This window comes from Mobula birostris, chromosome 1 (genome assembly GCF_030028105.1).
Source record: "Mobula birostris isolate sMobBir1 chromosome 1, sMobBir1.hap1, whole genome shotgun sequence".
NCBI classification, from domain to species: domain Eukaryota; kingdom Metazoa; phylum Chordata; class Chondrichthyes; order Myliobatiformes; family Myliobatidae; genus Mobula; species Mobula birostris.
The window spans coordinates 154,537,850-154,563,894 of NC_092370.1; the positions used below are offsets into that span (position 1 = coordinate 154,537,850).

A 26,045-nucleotide genomic window follows, 5' to 3' on the forward strand; every position below is an offset into this window, starting at 1 on the left:
ACATACTGCATTTGGTTTTTCCCACATCCAACAGCAGGTCTCCATAATTTCCTACTTCAAAAGGTGCTGGATCCTGTCATACCAACCAGGGTTTTGACCAGAAATATTGACAATTCCTTTCCTCACAGAAGTTGCTAGACCTGATTAATTCTTCAGAAGGATTGTATTTTGCAAAAACAAAGGTAGCATGGAGATCAATATTGTTGCAGCTGTGATCACATTAAACAGTGAAGCAAGCATGAAGTCATTCCTTGTGTTTTTGCATTCTGAAAAGTTCTAGTAAGGCCCTTGACAAAGAGTTCCAGGGAAAGATTTTAATTATGATTAGAGAGTAGAAGCCAATGTTGCTAATTCTGGAACAAAAATTGTTGAGAAAGCTAACAGAATTGTACAGTTTGTCTTTTCTTCATTGTTTTTCAGTCTTTGTGTGTAGTTTTTCCATCAATTCCATTGCACTTATTTGTTCCACTGTGAATGCCTGCAAGAAAATGAATTTTGGTTGTATATTGTGACACATGTACTTCAATAATAAATTGAACTTTGATTACATTTAGGCAAGGTAAATAGGAAGCACTTGCCAGTAGCAGACAGCTAAATGACAAAGGGACATCATTTACAAATGATGGGCAAGAAAGATACTTAGCTAGAGGGGAGACAAGTTAAAAACTTAATAGCAGTTGGGACAAGGGCTGCTTAAAACCCACCTTATTGGCTATCTGTTCCATTATCTCCTTTTTTACCCCCCCCCCATATCAAAATATCTTTGCCAACATAGCTGAAATACTATGTAGAATGTCATAACATTAACAGGAATACAAATAGGATTTTTTTTTTTTTTTTTTTTTTTTTTTTTTAAATAAATAAGGCAATGGGATTGGTAGGTATCCAGCCTTCACAATCAAATACAGAATGTTTTATTTTACCAATATTCATTTTATCCATACAAAAATACTACTGCAATAACAGAGGATAGATTTCTTAAGAGGCAAGTATCATTGCTAAAGAACAAGGTAGCAGTATTTCTCTATTATCACTTCTCTCAGTTTGTCTTCCTGAAGCCACCATGTATGCCACATTACATCTCTGCCATCTCATTCTTTGAGAGTTTACACTGTTGAGCTTTTCATAGAACATTAACCGAAAGAAGCACTACTAAATTGCTTGATCCTCCTTTGAGAGAAGCACTGTCTTAGACTGTCCAACATTTTCTGCTCTCATTTCAGACTGTAGCTATCAATATATTTTTCCCCTAGCTGAGTACTAAACACAGTGAAAGGACTGAAGTAGTAATGTACAAAGTACCATCACCTGTTTAGCTAGTTCCTTTCAGGGAAGCAGTTTCCGTACTTTAAAAAACTTTTTGGCTTTGACAATCAGAAAGATCAATCAACAGTTAGTACATTTAATTGCTATCTACCAGGATAGATTGGCAAAGAGCTACAATGCATAATTCAGCTTGTATGGTCCTGCCTTTTCTTAGTGGGGTTTTATTTGAGCCCAGATCTTAGGATTTTGTTAGAAATGATCCAGACTTTAAATATAATTGAGCACATTCTACTTCCAACTGATTAGGGTGGAATAAACCCCAGTGCTGAAAACCTGGAGTAGAAAATGTAGGACAGTAAACATCAGTGGCACTAAACTACAACTAGACAAAATGAGCAGACAAGACATCAGATCTCTGAACAACAATTAACAAATGTAAAACTAAGCGGATGAGAGATTTTAATGCTGGAAAGATGCTAAAACATATCTAATGGAACTCCTGAAGGGAAGTCAGCTTCTACGCATAATGGGGCACTTTTACTTTCCCAACCAATAATGTAAATCTAAGTTCTGGATACAGAAGATAAAAACAAGATTTGAAATCCAGGAGTTCAAACATTGATATTCATTTCTGTGAGAAGTGCCCAACAGCAAAATACATACAGATTCAAAACTGAAATCACATCAACCAAAGGCTGAAGCATACAGTGCTACACACAAGGGAAAACAAAAGTTCTTTTTAACGAAAAGGTTGATGACCACATTGATAAAAAAAAACAGGGAAGTATTAGTATAAACCAACCAATGGGTTGATTTCCTTCACTCCATGACCAAGCCTCGCCTTGCTCCCATCATGTGGTTCTTTATCTCCTTCCTCTTTTCCACCAACTTCTCCCGTCGATTTTCCCTGTAATGGAATAGAGGGTAAATTCTCCCAGCAATGATGATGCTTCCTGAATGTAAGGTTGAGACTTCCACATCAGCTAACACTGATGCAAGAGTAAGCAAAATTCAGGACAGATGTCAGATTATACAGTATACTCTAGCAAAATTAGTCATTCAGGCCACAAAGCCAGAAAAGAGATATCTTTCTTTCAGAACCTCAGGGTTAAAGAGAAAAATTAAGTGAAGGATCAATTGCACCCCAAACAATTTCCCCATTCTCCTTTCTTAAAATCACTGCCATGGAGGTTAAATGTCTTGTCCTTCATCTCTACCGGGTCAAAATCTTACACATTAGGTTTACCTTAACCACTAGGACAGCAAAGACACAAGGTAGCAATGCTTTAAAATGCATACCAGTAAGTTCACATCCCAAGAATCACTAAAATAGTTATCATATTCTAAAACTAGACATCTGTGTCACTCAGGCAATGATTAGTGGCTTACAAATGTAATGGAGTGAAACCTTACCTTGTCTGCAATTTTGGCTGTTTATAATTCTGAGCAGAGAACGTTGTATTCTGTAACTTATTTTCAGCTACTCTGGTGTCCTCCCAGGGTCTTAATTTTCCTAAACACAAAAAGAGACATTGGGTAAAAGTGATCAGAAATTTGGAACTTTTCAAATCATAAGACTATCAGACCTAGGAGTGGAATTAGGTCATTCAGCCCATCAGGTCTGCTCCACCATTCCATCAGGACCGATTCATTATCCGTCTCAACCCCATTATCCTGCCTTCTCCATGTAACCTTTGACACCCTGACCATGATATGACCAAACTCTGCTTTCAATGACCTGCCCTCCACAACCATTCATGGCAACGAACTCCAGATCCATCGGTCTTTGGCTCTTTTGACTTCCAGATTCCTCTTCAACTCTGTTCCAAAGGGACCCCCTTCTATTTTGAGGCTATGCCCTTTGATCCTAAACTCTCCCATTATAGGGAACAACCTCTCCAATATTTGAGAGATTTCAATAAGATCATTGCTCATTCCTCTAAGCTAGAGTCCAGACCCAGCACCCTCAAATTAACCCTTTCATTCTCATAAACCTCCTCTCAACCCTCTCCAATACCAGCACATCCTTTCTTAGATATGGAACCCAAAACTGCTCGTAATACTCCAAGTGAGGTCTATTGTTGTCAAACCTGAAAACAAATTGTAAATACTAGGCACTAACAAAATACTGTCATATCTCACTAGTTTTGACTCCTCAGATTTCTTGTTCAAGCCATCCTACATTCCTTCCAGATGTTTATTAAGCACACTGATAAACTAAACATTCTGTTAAAACATGTTTCTTACCATATTGAAGATTAGAAGAAACTCATTAGCGGTTAGGTTTGTTTTTTTGCAAACAGACCATACCCAGTGAAATGTCGATTTAATAGAGTAGATGGCAATGTTACCAATATACTTTTAATATTTTAATTGAAGCTGCTGGATCTGTTACATATTGGCTTCATGAAAGCCAGGGTCTATATGATCTGCTTAGTCACTTCTGAATACAACAATAATAGATTACACTTGTTTCCATAATAAAAGTGACTTCTAAACAGTCCATATAGAATTTAGTGTTCTGAACTGAAAATACTCATCTCTTGGACATTGTTGAGTACCATCAGTCATCCTTCACATACATTTAGTATAGCTATGTCCTTTAGCATTAAGATAATTACTCCATGATAAGATGGTCCAAAGGACCCATTTCTGTGTTTTACTGTTGAGCAACATCATGTTGATACTCTACCATGAAGGCACCATTTATGATCTGAAACAAATGTCAGTTACAAACATGGATTAGCAACACTGTTCCAGAAAAAATATTAATGGATATTGGAGTTTAATTTCTCAAACCATGCAGCTGTCGGCCCATAGCTGTGCTTAACTCTCAGACATTGATTGTAAGTATGCTTGAACCTGGTTGGGAACATTGTCAGCTCAGAGCCATTGTAGCATATCCATTAGCACAATGCTATTACAGTTTGGAGCATCAGAATTTGGTGTTCAATTCCAATGTTATCTATAATAAGTCTTCCTGTGAAATGCATAGGTTTCCTCCACAAGCTCCAGTTTCCTCCCACAGTCCAAAGACATACTGGTTAGTAGGTTAATTGGCCATTGTAAATTGTCCTGTGATTAGGCTAGGGTTAAATTGGGTGTTACTGGGCGGTGTGGCTCGAAGAGCTGGCCCTTAGACCTTTCGAGAGAATTGCTACCACACACACTGTTGTCCAAACCCCAACATCCATCAGAAAAGTTATGGAGTTGGCTGGAGGAGGCAGGGCAGGGGGAGTACACAGGCCCTAGTGCCTTGTAGAACCATTCTTTAGTGGAAGTGAAATTAATTATAACTTTTCAAATTAAAGTAAGTGAATAATTTAGAAAAAAAGTACTGCATGAATGGGTAGGGTTGAGATGTATCTCTACCAAAGGAGGTGTAAGGCACTCCTTCCCTCCGCTAGCCTGCAGGTCACCCTTGGGCAAGGTGTAAAATCAGCTTAGCCGCCTCATCAGGGTCATGTGAAGCCATGGGAGTAGGTGGTGGATGGTTGTGTGAGCAGCTGGTGCAACTCAAGTTCTGGTTATGCAACCACTGACACCAGGCAGACAATTTCTGAAAAGTATTAGTAATGGCTGGCATCACCCCTCTTGTAAAGACACTGCCCTGAAGGTGCCAATGGCAAACCACTTGTGTAGAAACATTTGCCAAGCCAAGAACAATCATGGTCATATTAGAGCCAAATGAAAGACCATGATCGCCCATGTCATACAACATGACCTATATGAATAATAGCACTGAATGAATTGCTTTGGAGATCATTGATAATAAGTACAAGTGGTGCCCTATGTTGCAAGATCTTGGAATCCTAAACCAAAAGTTCCACAATACTTTTACTCGCATATAATCTTCCCAAAAGCTCACTTGAACCAATGTATACCAACCTTTGTGTGGCTTGTACCCAAGAGGCCGAGACAAGCTGGCTTGCAGGTCGAACTTTTTACCGGTTCCAGGAGTGGCATTGCTAGAAAACTTGAATGGAGTAACCACTGAAAACAAGAAACACAACCCGAAAACAAGTTAATTAGTACACCATTATCCTTTGGTGCCCAGTGGCTCATTTTATTGAAAGTGCTTATTGATATATTCTACAAACAGAAATCTCTAATTAAAAGAAAAAGCCCCAGCATCTACAATACCGAATTCCGTTGTTTGCTACAAATGGAATATGTTTGCAGTCACAGATTTGGCCTCCTCTGAAATTAGTGCTTCCGATAAGGAATGTACAATGGTTATTTCTCCTTTTCAAGACTGATAAAAGTGATTGGTAGGCTACCTGAACATGGGCAATATCTAATTTCTTACCTCTCAAGCCAGACCTTCCTTCGGTACACTGTGTATTTGACTATTTACATAGAAACTGAGCAAGACTACTTCAGACAATGAACATGGTTAAAATGGATCTTCACTCTACATTGATGTTGGATAATGGGAACCCAACTTGTAATTATTAAAAATTTTTGATTTTTAAAAAAACCTAATTTAGCCCCAAGTGCCAAATATTTAACATGTTGAGATGTGGCATGCACATGAAAACAATCAAAAAGGGATACAACAGCACCTTTACTCTGAGTATGTTCTGTACAGCTGGCATCTTTCTGGTCCTTTAGTTTCTTCGGTTGTGAAACCATGTTTATTTTCACCTCTTCAGTGTCAAGATCACTGGATGGTTCTGTGTATGGTGACATTCTGGATGGAGTTTTCATTGCAGTGTGCTTTTTCTCAGTATTTTTGGTACATTCTGTAAAGCTGAACAGCATAAAGTATAATTACTTATTTAACACAGGTGAAAAATGTCAAAGAATGAAATGAACTAAAACATAAAACTGAAGTTATGAATAAGCACAACACATTAAAATATACCTCTACAACCAACTTCATTTTTATTCCTTAAAAATTACAATATTTATATATTAAATTTGTACAATATTCAAAGAAAGGCACATAGAAAATGGAGTTAAAAGGGGACAAAGAATTGATAGGAAGGTTTTATCTGGATATTGCTAACAAATGTGGCAAAAGCCATTACCGAACATTCATTTTGGAAACAGAGTGCACAGATGGTTTGAAGACAGAGGTTCGTGGCAGCTTAGCTTGGTTGGCGGGCGTGGATAATTTATTATTTTTTGTGTGTTGCAGTGGGCTAATCAAAGCCAAGCTCTTCTGAGGTCCATTCAGTGATTTCTAAAGCAAAGAGAGAGAGAATAGAAAATGTCAAATTCATACAATTAAATCAAAAAGCCAGAAAAGTAGCTTTTGATGTGATTTTTGATTAACAGCAGATTTAGTCCTATCTGTCAGCTTCTGGAGACTGCAGGATAGAACAAGATAGTGGCAAACATATTCATCACATTACTATACTGTCATTGAGCCTTATTTAATCTGCTCCATTAATAACTTTCTTTCATCACAAGATCTGGAGGGTCAGGGACTTGAGTATGCTCAAATCTATTCATACTCAAAATAATGCAAGACCGAAAGAACATTTAAGTTGATAAGTGACAAAAAAAAAAAACCATTTACACCACAAAACTACCAAGCAATAACCTTCTCCAGACAATTTAACCACCCATGTTCAACATTCAAGAACATTAAATTCCCCACAACAATATCCCATTATACCCGAGCTCGAGAGTAAACCAATATTCTCGTGGACAGGTTTGTTAGAGCTCCTGGGGAGGGTTTGACCTAATTTGGCAGGGTAGTGGGAACTGGAGTGAAGGGATGGATGGGGGGGGGGGGGGGGGGGGGGGGGGGAAAAAAAAAAAAAAACGCAAAGATGGCGTGCAGTCAGATGATAGGATAAAATTGCAGCCACCAGGGTGAGTTTCAGTGCATTAGGGATGCAGAATCAAAAGGGGTAGCAAATGCAACCCTCAAAGTGTTATATCTCAATGTACAGAGTACTGTATGCTTCCCAAATCCACAACCCCTACAAGGCAGCCAAGTAGCATGCTCACATGAACACCACCATCTGCAAATTTCCTTTTAACTTGCACACATGGTCCTGTCTTGGAAATATATTATCAAGTCCAAATTTTGAAGCACTCTGCCCAAACCACACGGTTGGAATATCTTCAACCAACAAATTGCAGATGCTCACTTAAAAAAAAAAAAAAAAAAAAAAAAAGTGAATTACAGATGAAAAATAAATGGACATCCTGCAAGGGAGGCACATCCCATAAATAAATGTCTAAATCAGTTTCATGTGTTTAATAAATTAGATGCCACCATAGGGAGCATCAGCTGTATCATAGATTTCAATCCTCAATTAAAAAGTGCCTAGGCATTTCAGCTCTTCCACTATCACCAATAAGTTCCATCTCAGTGACAAACTTTGCAATGTTATTTCTTCATTGCTGTACTTACCTTCACATTGTTCCCTGGACGCTGTGTTTCAGATGTTTTGTGATGAATGGAACTTTCAGCCAACATCTACAATCATTAAATAAGCTTGGTCAAATACTTAAGTTACAAGGCTAGTTTTAAACTGGGTTACTAAAGAATTTACACTATAGAAATTACTATAGAATTTACACTATTTTCATGTTAGTTGAATCATTTTTGAATTTATTAGATCTTGAAAGAAACTTCCAATATGGAATTGAATGTGATCTCAAAGTTATCCAATTGCTCTGCCTTGTCTTGTCTGGTGAGGGGATGTGGTTCAAATGTTAAAAACTATGGATTAGTTAATATTAAAAGACAGTGGATTGTTATTTACATACAGGCATAAATGTAAAATCAGCATTGGGAGCAAAGGGATCAGAAATTACACCCCCACACCATACTGCCACCCACACAACACTAAATCAACATTCCAAACAAAATTGTCTGCAGAATTGATCATAATTAAGTGAATTAGAATAAAGCATGCTCAGAAACTTTGGTTAAAGAGCAACAAAACAGAAATTAATCAACACTCTTGAAATGTGGCATCATAGGCCCTATAGGAATCTTAAATGTCTCTGCAAATGTAATGCTAAATAACATAATAAATACTTCAAAAAAGTTTTTTTAAAAAATATTGAGAGCTTGTGAGAAGTTCAAGAAAGAAAGCCTAAGGAGTGGTTTGTATTGGAGAACTTAGAAGTTCTAAAAGGCACAATTTTTAAAGTTTTGCTGAGATAGTACATTGCCAACTTATGCGTGTGAAAATTCTGAATTAATTTTTTGTCCTTAAAGATCAGTTTCATTAAAGAGTCCTTTAGCGATTGGATCACATTTGAAGTTCTTCTGATCACTGGTATGATTTATCAGATCTTGCTGTTTTTGCTCGATTACATTTTATGGTCTTACGTAGGGTGTACCTGTAGAGTATCTGACCAAAGTATCCTAATCAAATTCAATTAACTACCACTTTTCAAGTAATACACTCAAAATGCTGGAGGAACTCAGCAGGCCAGGAAGCTTCTATGGAAAAAAGAAAAAAAAAAAAAGTAAATAGTTGAGGTTTTGGGCTGAGACCATCTGGACAGGGAAAAAGGGGATGAGAAGTTAGTGAGAATGTGGTGGTGAAACCAGGATGAGGGAGGGGTGAAGTAAAGAGCTGGGAAGTCAATTGGGCAGGAGAAGGGGTAATCTGATAGGAGAGGATAGAAGGCCATGGAATGAAGGAATGGGAGAGGAGCACCAGAGGGAGGTGATGGGCAGGTAAGGAGAGAGGGGGAAATAGGAATGGGGGAGGGGGGAGATGGTTGCAATTACCAGAAGTTCGAGAAATCGATGCTACACCTTAGATTCCACCCGAGCAGCCTCCAATCTGAAGGCATAAACATTGATTTCTCAAGCTTCCAGTAATTGCACCCCTCTCCTTCACCATTCCTCTCTCCCATCTTACCTGCCATCACTTCCCATGTGCTCCGCTCACTTCCCTTTCTTCCATGGCCTTCTAACCTCTGTCAGATTCCCCCTTCTCCAGCCCTTCAACTTTCACCAACTTCCTAGCTCTTTATTTCACCCCTCCCCCAGTTTCTCCTTTCACCTGCAACCTTTACTTCTTCCTCCCTTCTCCCCACCTTCTTACTCCAACTCATTTTCCTTTCTAGTCCTGATGGAGATCTCAGCCTGAAATATCAACTGTTTACTCCTTACCATGGATGCTGCCGGGCCTGCTGAGTGCCCCCAGCGTTTTGGGTGTTGCTTTGGACTTCCACCACCTGCAGATTTTCTCTTCTGGATGAGAAGGCTATGCCAGCCGGGAGGCACACAGGAGCGAGATAGATTGGCTGACTGAATGGTGTTGTGATCAGTTCAGATTGGCAAAAACATCTCCAATCAGCACAGGAGCACCACAGGGATGTGTGCTTAGCCCCCTGCTCTACACGCTTCCGCATCTTCAGATTTTCTCTTGTGATTCAGCCATTTAGATAAGGTAATTTCTTTGTGGCAATCAGTGATGACTCCACTGACTTGAATGCCCAAGCACCTGATACTAATATTAGCCCTAATATTCCAAGAGAGTAATCCTACATGCCATGATTGGCATTGATGACTATATGGAACTGTATCCACAATTTAGTGGAGCATGAATGGTTGCTAGAGGTTCAACTGATTGCACTGATAAGAAAATAGACTACATAAAAGGAGAGAAATTACCCCCATGAGAGCTTGTAGAAAGATAAACTTCCAGTCAAGATGGTGCCAGTGAATAACAAATCCTCAGGCGACATCTTCCAGGTAGCCAATCTCTGCAATTATTTCATTTTCTCTACATCTTCTTCTGGTTCTTTTTGTCTTGATTGTGTTAAAGATTGGAGCTTGAGACATAGCATTTGGAATTCGATGGAATTCACAGAGGGTTGTGGTTCTGTGGAATGCTCTGCCTCAGAAGGCAGTGGAGGATTCTTTCAAAAAAAAGAGTTAGATAGAGCTCTTAAAGATAGCAGAGTGAGGGGATATGGGGATAAGGCAGGAAAAGGGTACTGATTGTGGATGATCAGCCATGATCACAGTGAATGGCAGTGCTGGCTTGAAGGGCTGAATGGCCTACTCCTGCACCCATTGTCTATCTAGCACTCTGTTGCGTCCAGAGAACTGCCCCGTGGAGAAGACCAGAGACGAGGTCCCGAATAGCACCGAGAACACGAGCTGACTTGTGGAAAAGACCAGAGCTGGGGTGTGGGGTCATGAATGACTCCATTTTGAAGCAGTGAGGTGTAGGCGGGTGGTGGTGGTCATCTGTGATTGATCTCATGGGGGTGATGACAATCGGTAGCCCAGTTGGCTGTGTTTGAACCCAGCATGGCGATCACTCTTCATGGAATGATTGAGTTTGTTCAGCCGCTCTCCTCAAATGCTTCTTTTCTTTTTAAATCTTTTTATTAATTTTTCAAAATTATAAACTCAATAATAAAGTTGGTACAAAGAGATTGGAAAAATGTTCATCAGCTTATATAAAATAAATTTTAAGTAACAGATATAAAAGACTTCCAAACTCAATGAGATTAAACATTAAAAAAAATAAAACACAAAAACCCCCAAAAGAAAAAGAAAACTCCCCCAAGGAAAAAAAACAGAACAGGGCTAGACCAACAGCTTGTATCGGACACGTTCAATAATGTCGTTAACTCTGCTCCTCTCATCATATAATTTAAAAGTTTAGAAAAAAAAATTCAGAAAGGTCAGATTACATCATGTGAAAATGTTGCATAAAAGGTTTCCAAGTTTCTTCAAATTTAACCGAAGGGTCAAAAATATCACTTCTAATTTTTTTCTAAATTTAAACTTAATATGGTTTGAGAAAACCATTGGAATGTAGTTGGAGGATTCGTTTCCTTCCAGTTCAACAAAATAGATCTTCTCACCATTAAAGTAACAAAAGCTATCATTCGACAGGCTGAAGACAAAGATCTATGTTCTACCGTTGGCAATCCAAAGACTGCTGTAATAGGATGGGGTTTTAAAATCAAAGCACAGAACTGTTGAAATAATATCAAAAATGTCTTTCCAATATTTTTCCAAAAGAGGACAAGACCAAAACATATGAGTTAAAGAAGCCACTTCAGAATGACATCTATCGCAAGTAGGGTTTATATGGGAATAAAAATGAGCTAATTTATCTTTGGACATATGAGCTCTATGTACTACTTCAAATTGTATTAAAGTATGTTTAGCACATATAGAAGTAGTACTAACTAAATGAAAAATTTTATCCCATTTCTCTGTAGGTAGGGAAAGTTGAAGTTCCCTTTCCCATCCATTTTTAATTTTATCAGATATATCTGGCTGTAATTTCATAATCATAAATTATTGCTATTAATCCCTTCTGCAAAGAATTAAAACCTAAAATTTTATCATGAGTGCCAGAAGGATTGGCTCTCCTCAAATGCTAACAGGAAGATATTTTTGACATTCTGAGGTTTGTGATTATTGGGCTGTACTTTATATTAGTCTTCTTTCAGCAGCCAATATGCTAGTTTTAGTGAGAGGGAGAGGATGGGGGATTTGGGGCCCGATTTTCTTCTTGTTTTTCTGTGTGGACAATCTGTTAGCTTTTGGGTGTGAGAGAGGGGTCCAGGGTTTTGATGCTATTGTCACTGTTCTTTTCTGCAAGCGAGGGGGTTGGGGACTTGATGCTATTGTTGACAGTTTCCCCCCCCCCCCCTCTCTGTGAGGGAGGGTGTTTCAAGTTTCTTTTCTTTATCTTATGGGGGAGGGGTGGAAGAGTTGATGTCTTTTCTTTCAACAACCACCATGTTTTTTCTGTATTTCATGGCTATCTGGAGAAAACGAATATCAGAGTTGGATTGTACATGAATACTTTGACAATATAATGAACCTTATCTACATGTACTACACACCGCTGTGTATGGTTTATTATGCTTACCTTCACTTGTTTGATAGAATTACTAAAAACTTCAAGATGTTTCCGTTTCCGTTCAATATACGAGTCAATTGACTCCATTTTGTTGAAATTTGCTTCATGAATCTTTCTCCAGTCTAGGAATTCCAAATACCACAGCACATTAGAATCTCAGAATTCCAAACAATGTTAATATGTGGATATTAATTCCAATGAATACCAGTTCAAAATTATACTACTCCAATATCAAAACAAAGATGCAAAAATACTGTTAGCATTTAAAAGAATGTACTGCTTGGTAAACATAATGGTCTTTTTGGCAAATGTGAATACGTTTCTTATCTCAAGATCCTTCTCCCACTTTTTGGCAGATATTTTACCTTTTCTATCAGTCTCCTTAAGCCAAACTCATACCAGTTAATAGGTTAATTGTTCATTGTAAATTGTCCGGTAATTAGGCTATGGTTAAATTGGGGGAGGGGGTTGCTGAGTGACACGACTCGAAGGGTATATTTTAATCAATTAATAATCTGTTTTTGACAGACATGAATTACAGTTCATGTTTGCCAATTTCTGGCCCACTTCCTTTGTAGAATTTTTATGCATTCAAAGAATGTCTCTAACATCTGTTAGATGGCATTCTTTGGCTAATTATCTCCTTTCTTTCTCTATGAAAGAAATTCCTCCACTCTACTCGGCAATTTTTCCATTATTAATAACACCAATGATAATACTAATAATAATGTACTTTATTGACCCTAAGTGGGAATTTATTTCATTACAGCAGCATTTAAAAAACACACTAAGCAATAATAATATATTAAAGTACAGAATAATAATATACACAATAATTTAATGTACAATAATGTATGAAATAATAAAACGGAAACTATTGTGTGTTTTCCTGCCGCACAGATGAACTGTTGTATATGCTTATTGCATCTGGTAGGAAAGATTTTCTGTAACAATCCTTGTGACAGCAGAGCTGAATGAGGCTGTTCCAAAGAGTGCTCCACTGCCTATTTAGTAGGTCATGGAGAAGATGTGCCTGATTGTCCAGAAATGATAGAAGTTTGTTTAGTGACCTCCTCTCCACCACTAACTCAAACCACTTCACTAAAAGTGATGGGAAGAATGTCTACCATTTCAACTAATACTAATTCATTACTGACAGACCATTGCATGTATGGACCTCAAAAAAGGCATATGACAATGCTATAAAGATAGAAGTGCCAGTGCTGGAAACTGCAAGATTATTTTGATCCTTCCCCATCAGTGGCCATTCTCAGCACTTCCATCATAAGGTATCTTATAATTAGTGTTAATCATTCTTGCAAGCTACGAATTCTTGACTGTACTAATGGAATCATCTAGTATATTAGTACTGCGAAGCACCAAAAACACTGCCAATTCAATCTACAATTTCTGTACACTAAACTGTTTTATAAGCAAACACAAATAATTTCTTACCAGGAGTAGCATGTTTCATTCCAGTTCTTCTACCAGTGATGGGAGTCTTTAATCCGCTTCTCTTAGCTGCTCCTCTGTATGATGGAATTTTGCTAGCTAGACCAAGAGTCTTTGATTGAACAGCAGTCCCTAAAGTAGAAACAAAATCAACTGATAAAAGCTTGTTCAAACACTAAGTGTGCTGTGATACACACAAAATGCTAGAGGAAATCAGCAGGCCACACAGCATCAATGGAAATGAATAAACAATCAAAGTTTGGGCCGAGACACTTCTTCAGGAGCGGAAGTGGGGGAGGGGGATGGTGGGAAGATGACAGAATAAGAAGGTGAGGGGAAGGAGGACCAGTTGGTCAGGTGGGTGGGAAAGATAAAGGGCTGGAGAGGAAGGAATCTGATAGGAGAGAAGAGTGGACCATGGAAGAAAGGGAAGAAGGGGAACCAGGTGAAAAGAGGCAAGAGACAAGAGTGGGGAACAGAAAAAGAGGGAAGGGGCGAGGTAAAAACAAAATACCGGAAGGAGAGATCAACGTTTATGCCATCAGGTTGGAGGCTAGCTATACAGAATGAGGCATTACTCCTACTCCTGAGAGTAGCCTCAGTGTGGAAAAAGAGGATATTAGAATGGGAATGGGACTAGGAATTAAAATTGGCCGCTGGGAAATTCTGCTTTTGGCAGATGGAGACGAAGTGCTTGACAAAGTGGTCCCCCAATTTACATTGGGTCTCATCACTGTAGAGAAGACTGCATCAGGAGTGCCAGAAATAATAGACGAGCCCGACAGGTTCACAGGTGCAGCGTTGATGTACCTGAAAGGACTGTTTGGGGGCCTGAAAGGAAGTAAGGGTGGAGGTAAATGGGCAGGTGCATTTCTGTCAATTGCAGGGAAAAATGGCTGGAAGGAGATTAGTGGGGAATGATGAATGGGCAAGGGAATCAGAGGAATGGAGGAAGTGACCCCTGCAGAAAGTTGGGAGTGGGGAGATAAAGATCTGCTTGGTAGTAGAAACCTGTAGATTTTACAGAGAATGATGCATTGGAAATCTGCTGCAAGGCTATAGTCCCTCCCCTCTTCTACCCCCCCCCCCCACCTTTGGACTCTACTCATCCTTTTTTTCTCCTATCCTGCTGAAGGGTCTTGGCCCTTTTTGTTTTGTTGTTCAAGAAAGGTCCTAAGAGTAAACAGGGAAATTATAGGCCAATAAGTCTGACATCAGTAGTAGGTAAATTATTGGTAAGTATTCTAAGGGCCTGTTTAAGGAAGGTCAACATGGCTTTGGTTAGGATGACCAACCACGCACAATCCTAGAGTGCTGTGTTTTTTTTTTGTGGAGATTACCAAGAAACTCGATGAAGGAAAGTCAGTGGATGTTGCCTACATGGACTTTAGCAAGACCTCTGACAAAGACCCGTGTAGGAGGTTGGTCAAGAAGGTTTAAGTTGCTTGGCAGTCAGGATGAGGTAGTAAATTGGGTTAGACATTAGCTTTGGCCCATCTAGTCCATGCTAAACTGTTACTTTGCCTAGTCCCATCAACCCACCCCACCATAGCCCTTCATACTCCTTATCCATGTAGTTATCCAAACTTCTCTTAACTGTTGAAATTGAACTTGTATCCACCACTTCCTCTGGCAGGATGTTTCACACTCACTCCACCCTCAACATAACATTCCAACTCCTGTACTTAGTACTTTGATTTATGAAGGTCAATCTGCCAGAGGATTCTCTTTATGCCCCCATCTATCTGTGATGCCACTTTGAAAGAGTAATTAATCTATACTCCCAGATCCTGCTGTTCAACCTCCCCAGTGTCCTGTCATTTATTGTGGCTTGTCCTCCCAAAGTACAATACCATTGCCACTTTTCAGCCTACTTCTCTTGCTGGGTCCAAATCCCACAACCTTTGATAGCCTTCCTCGCTTACCACTATGTCCCCAATCTTGTGTCATCTGCAAAATTTCTGAGCCAGGTTACATTATCATCCAGAGGTACAGAGGAGATGTCAGGGGTAAGTTGTCGTTTAAAAAAAAAACAACAAAAAAAAAAAGTAATACCCAGAGAGTGGTGAGTGTGTGGAACGAGCTGCCAGCAACAGTGGTGGAGACGGACACATAGGGTCTTTTAAGAGACTCCTGGATAGGTACATGGAGCTCAAAAATAGAGGGCTATATGTTGAGAAGTTTCCACTAGTGGAAGAATCTCCAACAATGGGATGTAGTAGATGATTACTTAAAACTTAAGTCCATAGGAATTTCTTTGAGCAATCTCCGAAATTCACTACCCCAGAGAATTTGGAGGCTACATTAGAGGTACTTAAAAAGGAGTAGATACACTTCTGAAACATCAGAGAATTGAGAACCATGTGAAAAACAAGAGTTGAAGCAGATGTGATCAGGAGTGTGGCTCACATCTGCTCATTGCTTTCTCCTGTGTTTTTGTATTCAAATCCTGAAAAAGGTCTCACCCTGGGGCTCTGATCCAACAATGACTGACTAGTGGTACAAAATAAAGATAGAATTTGGGTAACTTTGGTAAGTTTTGAGTTAGTATCCTAAAAAAAATGAGGGAATATATTGCCAAATTAGTTAACAGTTGTAAGGTTCAAATAGTTACATAAAATTCTTTTGTTTCTGCTTGATAAAGTCATGTGCAAATGTTTCTTTCTAAAATAAGACAGAAGAGGATTGGCAAACTACCTGTTAATGAATGTTGTTTACTTGGATATACTGGAAGGCCTTTGACAAGATAAGGCTGCTAAACAAGGTAAGAACCCATAGGCAGACATCCTAGCATGGACAGAAGACTGGCAGGAGACAAAGAGGCCTTTGTGATGTTCCACTTTTTTTAAAAAAAGTCATATGTCAATGATTTGGATGACAGAATTGCTAAGTTTGCAGATGAAACAAAGATTATGGAGGAGCAGGTAGTTTTGTGGAAGCAGGGAATCTCCTGAAGGACTTGGACAGATTAGGAGAATGGAATACAGTGTAGGAAAGTGTATGATCATGTAGTTTGGTAGAAGGAATAAAGATGAAGACTTTTTCTAAACAAGTAAATTTAGAAATTGAAGCTGCAAAGGAACTTGGGAGTCCTCGTGCAGTGTTCCCTAAAAGTTAACATGTAGGTTGTATTGACAGTAATGAAGGCAAAGGCAGTGATAGCATTCATTTTGAGAGGACTAGAATATAAAATCAAGAGTGCAATGCTGAGGTTTTGTAAGGCATTGGTCAGACTGCACTTAAGAGTATTGTGAGTAACTTTGGAGAGGGTTCAGAGGAGGTTCACAAGAAAGATCCCAGGAATGAAAGGGTTAATATATGAGGAGCATTTGATGGTTCTGGGTCACTGGAGCTTAGAAGAGTAAGGGGAGATCTCATTGAAACATATTGAATATTGAAAGGCCAAGGTAGAGTGGACATGATATTTCCAATAGTGCGCAGTCTAGAACCAGAGGACATGGCCTCAGAATACAAGGACGGCCCATTTGAACAGAGGTGAGAATGAATTTCTTTAGTTAGTCAATGGTGAATCTGTAGAATTTATTGCCTTAGATAGCTGTGGAGGCCACATTGCTGGATATAATTAGAGTTTGATAGGTTCTTGATTAGCAAATTCAAAGAACATTTTATTATCAAAATACATATTGCACCATATACAAATTTGAGATTCATCTTCCTGCAGACATATTCAGTAATCTATAGAATAGTAACTAACAGGATTAGTGAAAGATCAACCAGAGTGCAGAAGACAACAAACTATGCAAATAAAAATTTAAAAAACAATAAATAATGACAACATGAGATAAAAAGTCATTGAAAGTGAGAATATTACTTGTGGGAACATTTCAACAATGGCCAAGTTGAGTGTAGTTATCCCCTTTTATTCTGATGGGCTTGATGGCTGAGGGGCAACAACTGTTCTTGAACCTTCCACCTGACGGCAACAGCGAGGAGAGAGTATGATCTGGGTGGCAGGGATCCCTGATGATGGATTCTGCTTTTCTACCACAGCCTTTCATGTAGAAGTGCTCAATGGTGGGGATGTCTTGCCCCTGACGTACTGGGTTCAATCCACTACTTTTTGCAGGATTTTCTGTTCACAGGCATTGGTGTTTCCATACCAGGCTCTGATGCAGCCAGTCAATATACTCTCCACCACACATCTGTAGAAGTTTGTCAAAGTTTTAAGCTGTCATGCTATACACAAACTCCTAAGGAAGTAGAGGTGCTGCTGCACTTTCTTTGTAATTGCACCTACGTGCTTTGTCCAGGACAGGTCCTTGGGAATAGTAATACCCAGGAATTCAATGTTGCTAACACTCTCCAACCCCTAATCCTCCGATGAAGCCTGGCTCATGGACCTCTGGATTCCTTCTCCTGAAGTCTATGATCTGTTCCTTGATCCTACCGACACTGAGTGCGAGGTTGTTGTTATTATTACACCACTTGATCTCCCTCCTGTATGCTGGTTCATCACCACTTTTGATTCAGCCTATGACAGTGGTGTCATCAGCAAACATGAATACAGCACTGGAGCTGTGCTTCGCTACACAGTTATAAGTGTAAAGCGAGTAGAGTAGTTAGGGTGTTAAGGGTTACTGGGTGAAGGCAAGCAAGTAGAGTTCAGAGGAATAATAGCTCAAATGGCAGACCATACCCAATGGGCAAGATGGCCTAATTCTGCTCCTGTTTTATGGTCTTAATCACACTTAACAAAATATGCATTTGAAACCATTCAGTCCCTATTATTTTCAGTGCTTGTAATAAAGTTGAAAAAAATTGCACATTTCTACCTTTAGATGTGACAGGTGCTTCCTCAGTTGGTAAATGTCTGCAATGAGTTGCAGCAACATTCTCATCAGGAATTCTTTCATTTTCATTGTCTGCAGAAAGCTGAAATTGTGCATGTCGTTTTCTTTGTTTTCTCTTGGAGTCCGAACCCTCTAAGTTCTGACAATTTTCTGAAAGTGGTGAGACCACCTACCAAATATTTAATAAAATATTTAAAATTGTGGAATACAATTACAATGTAAACTTGCACATTAGACAATAGATTAAACTGAATCATTACCATTGAAGGTTGTTCAATTTCAGAAGTTGCCTGTTGATTTCCAGGTTCACTCTGATTTTCTTTCTGCTTTCCCTTGCTTTTATTTGACAGCCTTCCCTTGCCCCGTCGTTTAGTCACATAAATGTCATCCCCTTCTTTTAAAATTGTTCTACTACATTTATCATCTTCTGAAGCCTGGAAACAAGTGGGAACAAAGTCTGTACAAAAGCCAATAAATTTCAAATTAAAAAAAAATCAAATGCTTGTTTCATATTCTTGTCCCTAAAGCCAAGGGTCACATATAGTCACTCATCAGTGAATACTCAGTGATATTTGAGGCTGATAGGATGAATTTGCCTGCTACTGCAGTCACTCATCAAATCAGTGAGGCCAGGTGGTGGCTGCTTTTCCAGTGTGTAACTCTGCTACCAGTCTTTTCTCTGATCCTCTCCCATAAACAGTTCTCAAATTTTATGCTGTTGTAATACAGACAGGTTTTTCACTACTTTCAAAACATTTGTTTGAGGGATAATAATCTGTATGGTTGCCTCACTTTAATCTTCCAGCTAGAACTGCCCTAGACTGATGGACTTGCTCAGCTATTTCAAAGGTTAGTAAAGAGTCAGTTCTGAAGTCCTACTTGGTCGAAAAAGGATGAAGGGATAAACTTCCTTCCCCAAAATGAACAAAGTGAATTTTTATGACAAGGCAGTTTATTCCAGAGCTTAAGATCAATAAGCATAAATATATTCAATCATATTTGATATTTCTACAGGTGATAGAACTTGGGCTCCCAGCTCTAGATCAATAAAATCTTGGCCTCTGGTACTGTTGCCATTGTCTACAATACCAGAATTAGAAAGTTTCACAAAAGATCAAAATATTTTTTGATAGCAAAATAAAAGCCTTTGACGTACCTGGAAAATGACAATTGGCACTGTTATCTTGCTTTCCTGACTGCTTATCTTAATAATCTAAATATGTAACTCAAGTTAAGAAGCAACTTCAGATGATCTCAATCAAATTACCTTTTCTCTCTGCTGTATTAAACTGAACATTTTCTATGGCCACCTGCAACAAGATAAACTCTTATTATCCTGTCTGCCAAGTTCCCTCTGGGCAACTACAGGGAAGTTTCAGAATTTACTTAAGTAATGATTTTCCAAGTTTAGCAGAGACACAAGAACACTGAAGTTATCCACATGACTAGAGGTAGTGAAAAGGTTATTTAACATCATGAACTGAACACCAAATAACAGAATCTGCTCTATTCCTATAGATGAAATGATTCAGAAACCATCCATTTTCATGACTTTTTTTTGATACATTCTATTTGTGAGCATTGTTCTGGATTTACAACAAATCTATATAATGCATTCAAATCAGAAAGATTATAGATGTTCAAAAGTAGCTCAACACTCGAGCTGGCCTTGTCAGTTTTTAATGTACATTTGGAAAACAAGTACAGTATATACAGGACAAATCAAGACAATTAAAAAACTCCAGGCGAAACTAAAGCCTGATATTCCTAAAGCAGTGCCTCACGGAATCAGAATTGGAGTTGTTGTCACTGCTGTGAATTATTTTATTTTGTGGTAAGCATACTAATTTACTGCAAGTTACAATAAAATAACTAGTGCAGAGAGGAACAGTAAGCTAGTGTTCATGGACTGTGCAGGGGTCTGGTGGCAGAGGCGGAGGGGAAGAAACTCGTCTTTCAGGCTCCTATACCTCCTTCCTGTTGGTAGTAATTACAAGAGGGCATGGTAGGGTTCTTCATGATGGATGTTTTGGAGATGAAGATTTCCTGAATGGTGGGGGGGCTTGTGCCTGTGATGAAACTGACTATTAATACAGCATCTTACAATTCCGTGTATCAGCATCTCCATAGCAGTGATATAACTAGTTAGAATGCTCTCCATGGTACATCTGTGGAAATTTTCAAGTCTCAAACTCCTACTGGCATGCCTTCTTCATGACTGCATCAATGTGTTGGCCCTGGATAGATCCTCTGAGGTGCTGGTGCCCAGAAGCTGCTCATCCTTTACCTTACTAACTCATCACTGAGGACTGATGTACAGGGTGCAGCGCTAGCCAGAGCACATGGTTAAGAAAAAAGCCAAAATAAACAAACTAATTAATTAGGTGCTGCCCATGGTGACCCGAGTATCTCAGAGACTGCTGATCTCCTGGCATTTTTACACACAACAAACTCTGGAGTTTCCAAAGAATAGTGCCAAAAACAAAAAACACCCAGTGAGTGGATTTAACAAGATGTTTTCACTCACAGAACAGCCACTCACTGGATGTTTTTATTTTTGGCACCATTCTTTGTAAACTCCAGAGTCTGTTGTGTGTAAAAATCCCAGGAGATCAACAGTTTCTGAGATACTCAGATCACCCTGGGCAGCACCTAATTAATTAGCTTGTTTATTTCAGCTTTTTTCTTAAAGATGTGCAGGACACGCTCCGGCTAGCACTGCACCACTGCCAGTGTACATTCTCCCAACTGCCCCTTCCTGAAATCCACAATCAATTCCTTGGTCTTACTGACATTGAACACAAGGTTGTTGTTGGGACACCATACAACCAGCCAATATTCCACCTGTATGCCTTCTTCACACCAACTGAAATTCTGCCAACAGTGGGTCATTGGTGAATTTATAGGTGGTGTTTGAGTGGTGCCTACCCACATGGTCATATGTGCAGAGAAAGTAGAGCAATGGGCTAAGCACACACACTTGAGGTTTACTGGTGTTGACAGAGTGAGGAGGAATGTTACCACTCCTCCACTAAACTTGATTAAAGAAGCAATCATTCTAATTTGCAAAGGAATAGTCGAGATTAAAGTTATGTCAAAAATTCAGATAGCTGATTCTTAAAAAAAACTGCTAGAAAAGCCATGCTGTCAAGTACCAGTCTTAATTAACAACATTTTAGATAAAAGCATTATTACCTTGCCAATAACCCATGTCTTGAACAATCCAATCAGAACTTAAGCTGTTAATAAACTTTGGATTTGAGAAATTACATAAATGACAAAAAACCTGCATCTGAAATAAAAAGCTTTTCATGTGAACTCCCTCAGGTTTCAAGTGGTCTTTCTAAGCCCCTCATAGTTGTGTGGCACTGATTTAGGGAGTAATTTTTTTTCCTTTGATCCAAGGTGAAATACATTATTTTCTGGGGAAAATACAGTATTTGATTTATCATAATCAAATGCCCATGTGTTACAGTGCTGTTTATCTTTATACCTGATGCAAACTTGGTTACATGCAGCCCCCAGGTTATGGCAGGGTTCAGCTCAGGGTACTGTTTGGAACCCAAACTGTTTGTCGAGTTGGAAATGAAGAAAAACAGAGTATTGTGACAGGGTCACAGAAGCAGCTGTGCTGTCAGAGTGGCCACCAGCTGGCCTCTCTGCCTCAGTGAAGGAGGCAGCGATACTGCTCAGTGCTCTGGATGCTGGGCTCCTTGTCCAGCCCTCAGTTGTTGTGGTTCATTCACACATTTGGTGTCCGTAAACCAGGCTTTCATAAACTGGGGAGGTCCTGAGTCTGATTATTTATTCCATGCAATTCCTTTGATTCAATCAGTCTTCTAAATTGTTAAGGAAGTTGCTGAAAACACTGTAGATATTCTAACTAGTTTTATATTGCCCCCAACTCTGACAACTAAAGCTCCTTCAGTAGTTGTGGCACAATTTACACATTAAGCAGCAGCAAGTTCTAACAGCAAAAAGAAACCTGCAAAGACCACACAAGTTCCTAGTAAATATGAGCAGAAACAATAAACAATTGTTACAGCTGATGGAGCACACATGAAAAGATTGCCCATCAAGAGGTTGAACTGATAGCCTGAGTATATTAAATCCCATTTTAATTGAAACACAAGGATGCAGAACAAATGGGGAAATACATGCACCAATTTAGCAAAGCATTGACATTTTCCCTCCAAATCCAGGTATTATAGCTATTATTCCAATTAGTATGAAGTGCAAAACTAAAACTACTCGCCACTGTCAAATTTACTCCCTCTGTATCTGCTCCCACCCAGCTTGATGGTGGCTCATTAATTTATTTACAACGCCCTGTAATCCTCATCTCCAAGAAAGGACCAGGAAAAGAGAGACCTTGCCTTGAAACCAGTTCGCTGTATTGTGACCTCTTGCAGGTCAGATTTAAACACCGCCCACTGATAGTGCCTCCCCTCTCGCCCCGTTAAAAGAGGCATAGTAAAATATAACCAACGATCTTTGGCATTTTGGAGCATTACTAAAACACATTTGTTCCTTGGGGAGCTACACCCATTCGCTGCTCTTTCTGAGGGCATTTTCAAATCTAATTGTGACCCAATGCACCAGTCCTCCTTTCAAGTATATGCACACGCTAAACAATAACAAAACGCTTGCCTGCACATCCTGTCTTTTGCCGAGTAAGTTCAAAATTGTGACCTTTGAAACTCCTTAGACCAGCGAATGAGAACAACTCCTCTCTACTTACTATATTCAAACCTGGCAAGATCTTGCCCACCCGTCAGTCTTCAACAACACCGCCAGTCACTTTGCAATGGTACAAGCTGAATTTTTCCCCGAATCTCACAAAACACGTTAAAAGTTCAAAGGATTTCACACTCATACCTGCACACGAGCGTCGACTGTCGCCTGGTTTTCGAAATACTCTTGCAAGAGTTTGCATAACTTGTCAGCCTGAGTTTAAAACAGATGAAGATGTTTAGTGGGTTTAAAAGAATCGATTCACCTCGCGACACGTGAAATAGAAATAAACCATGACGCCCGGGTCCCACTCACCCTCAGATTCGCCTTCAGGCCGCACTTTTTGGCGAGCTGCTGCAGCTCCGAGTATTTCAGTCCGTCCAGCTCCATGGCCACCCGACTATCGGATCGAGTCAGCCCAGTCCCGCGCTCACTAACGGCGCGCCGCGTTTAAATTCTCCCTCGCTGATCGCTCATTGGCTGGACAGACCCAACGGACCCGGCGCCAATGACGTCACAGGAGGGGGCGGGCCCGGCATCTGGGGTCCGCGCTCCTCCTCCGGTGCTGCTGGCGCTTGTCCTTCACACCTCCCATCGACAGTTGGTTTGAAGTTGCAGAGTGGGCGAGGAGGAACTGGAGACAGGGGTGCAGCGCTAATTTTTTAGGTGCCGGAGCTGACAAAATGCTTGCCATTTCCTCTCTGTATTTGCGCACCTGCTCATTTCATGCACTGGGCAACTTCCTTGCCCCATTCATGTAATGAGCAGGTACACAAATGACATATATATATGAATAGGGCTTCTTACTAATGTCAAGCACTAAACCAAGATGAAAGAAATATACGAATTCCAGAGCTCCACAGAAATATAGTGATGGTTAAGGCATTAACAACATTATAGCCTATCACTACATTTCAGTGTATAACTGGTACAATAAAACATATAATACTTAATTTAATAATATGACAAAGTATTGCACAGTTGCACTCACTAATTATCATAAAATATAATTATCAAGCAAGTAAAGAAAAAGACCGGTAATCGTGTATTTTTACTAATTTAAAAGTAATTATTTACTCACCAAATGCCACCAATGAGAAGTTTCACCATAATTTCCACAAAGGGTCATTCTTCATTAAGATGGAAAGTGACATAGTTAATTCAGAAACAAAGGTTCTGAACTTAAAGAGGGGTAACTTTGAAGGTATGAGACGTGAATTAGCTAAGATAGACTGGCAAATGACACTTAAAGGATTGACGGTGGATATGCAATGGCAAGCATTTAAAGGTTGCATGGATGAACTACAACAATTGTTCATCCCAGTTTGGCAAAAGAATAAATCAAGGACGGCAGTGCATCCGTGGCTGACAAGAGAAATTAGGGATAGTATCAATTCCAAAGAAGAAACATACAAATTAGCCAGAAAAAGTGGCTCACCTGAGGATTGGGAGAAATTCAGAGTTCGGCAGAAGAGGACAAAGGGCTTAATTAGGAAGGGGAAAAAAGATTATGAGAGAAAACTGGCAGGGAACATAAAAACTGACTGTAAAAGCTTTTATAGATATGTGAAAAGAAAAAGATTGGTTAAGACAAATGTAGGTCCCCTACAGACAGAAACAGGTGAATTGATTATGGGAGCAAGGACATGGCAGACCAATTGAATAATTACTTTGGTTCTGTCTTCACTAAGGAGGACATAAATAATCTTCCAGAAATAGTAGGGGACAGAGGGTCCAGTGAGATGGAGGAACTGAGGGAAATACATGTTAGTAGGGAAGTGGTGTTAGGTAAATTGAAGGGATTAAAGGCAGATAAATCCCCAGGGCCAGATGGTCTAAGGAAGTAGCCCAAGAAATAGTGGATGCATTAGTGATAATTTTTCAAAACTCTTTAGATTCTGGACTAGTTCCTGAGGATTGGAGGGTGGCTAATGTAACCCCACTTTTTAAAAAAGGAGGGAGAGAGAAACCAGGGAATTATAGACTGGTTAGCCTAACATCGGTGGTGGGGAAACTGCTAGAGTCAGTTATCAAAGATGTGATAACAGCACATTTGGAAAGCGGTGAAATCATCGGACAAAGTCAGCATGGATTTGTGAAAGGAAAATCATGTCTGACGAATCTCATAGAATTTTTTGAGGATGTAACTAGTAGAGTGGATAGGGGAGAACCAGTGGATGTGGTATATTTGGATTTTCAAAAGGCTTTTGACAAGGTCCCACACAGGAGATTAGTATGCAAACTTAAAGCACACGGTATTGGGGGTAAGGTATTGATGTGGATAGAGAATTGGTTGGCAGACAGGAAGCAAAGAGTGGGAATAAACAGGACCTTTTCAGAATGGCAGGCAGTGACTAGTGGGGTACCGCAAGGCTCAGTGCTGGGACCCCAGTTGTTTACAATATATATTAATGACTTGGATGAGGGAATTAAATGCAGCATCTCCAAGTTTGCGGATGACACGAAGCTGGGTGGCAGTGTTAGCTGTGAGGAGGATGCTAAGAGGATGCAGGGTGACTTGGGTAGGTTAGGTGAGTGGTCAAATTCATGGCAGATGCAATTTAATGTGGATAAATGTGAAGTTATCCACTTTGGTGGCAAAAACAGGAAAACATATTATTATCTGAATGGTGGCCGATTAGGAAAAGGGGAGGTGCAACGAGACCTGGCTGTCATTATACACCAGTCATTGAAAGTGGGCATGCAGGTACAGCAGGAGGTGAAAAAGGCGAATGGTATGCTGGCATTCATAGCAAGAGGATTCGAGGACAGGAGCAGGGAGGTACTACTGCAGTTGTACAAGGCCTTGGTGAGACCACACCTGGAGTATTGTGTGCAGTTTTGGCCCCCTAATCTGAGGAAAGACATCCTTGCCATAGAGGGAGTACAAAGAAGGTTCACCAGATTGATTCCTGGGATGGCAGAACTTTCACATGATGAAAGACTGGATGAACTAGGC

At 39.7% G+C, this 26,045-nt stretch overlaps 1 protein-coding gene across 1 annotated transcript; it reads right to left on the bottom strand.

Annotated features, from left to right (window-relative positions):
- Positions 1 to 269: 269 nt before the first annotated feature.
- nusap1 (nucleolar and spindle associated protein 1) lies at positions 270 to 23,507 on the bottom strand. Its single transcript, XM_072275380.1, has 13 exons — positions 23,402 to 23,507; positions 23,231 to 23,299; positions 18,613 to 18,786; positions 18,335 to 18,521; positions 13,545 to 13,673; positions 12,099 to 12,211; positions 7,640 to 7,705; positions 6,300 to 6,454; positions 5,832 to 6,019; positions 5,155 to 5,259; positions 2,680 to 2,779; positions 2,069 to 2,173; positions 270 to 478 (listed from the first exon to the last, which is right to left on the bottom strand). Exons 1-12 carry the CDS (start codon positions 23,474 to 23,476, stop codon positions 2,086 to 2,088), a joined length of 1,449 nt encoding a protein of 482 aa, XP_072131481.1. The 5' UTR covers positions 23,477 to 23,507; the 3' UTR covers positions 270 to 478; positions 2,069 to 2,085.
- Positions 23,508 to 26,045: the final 2,538 nt, after the last annotated feature.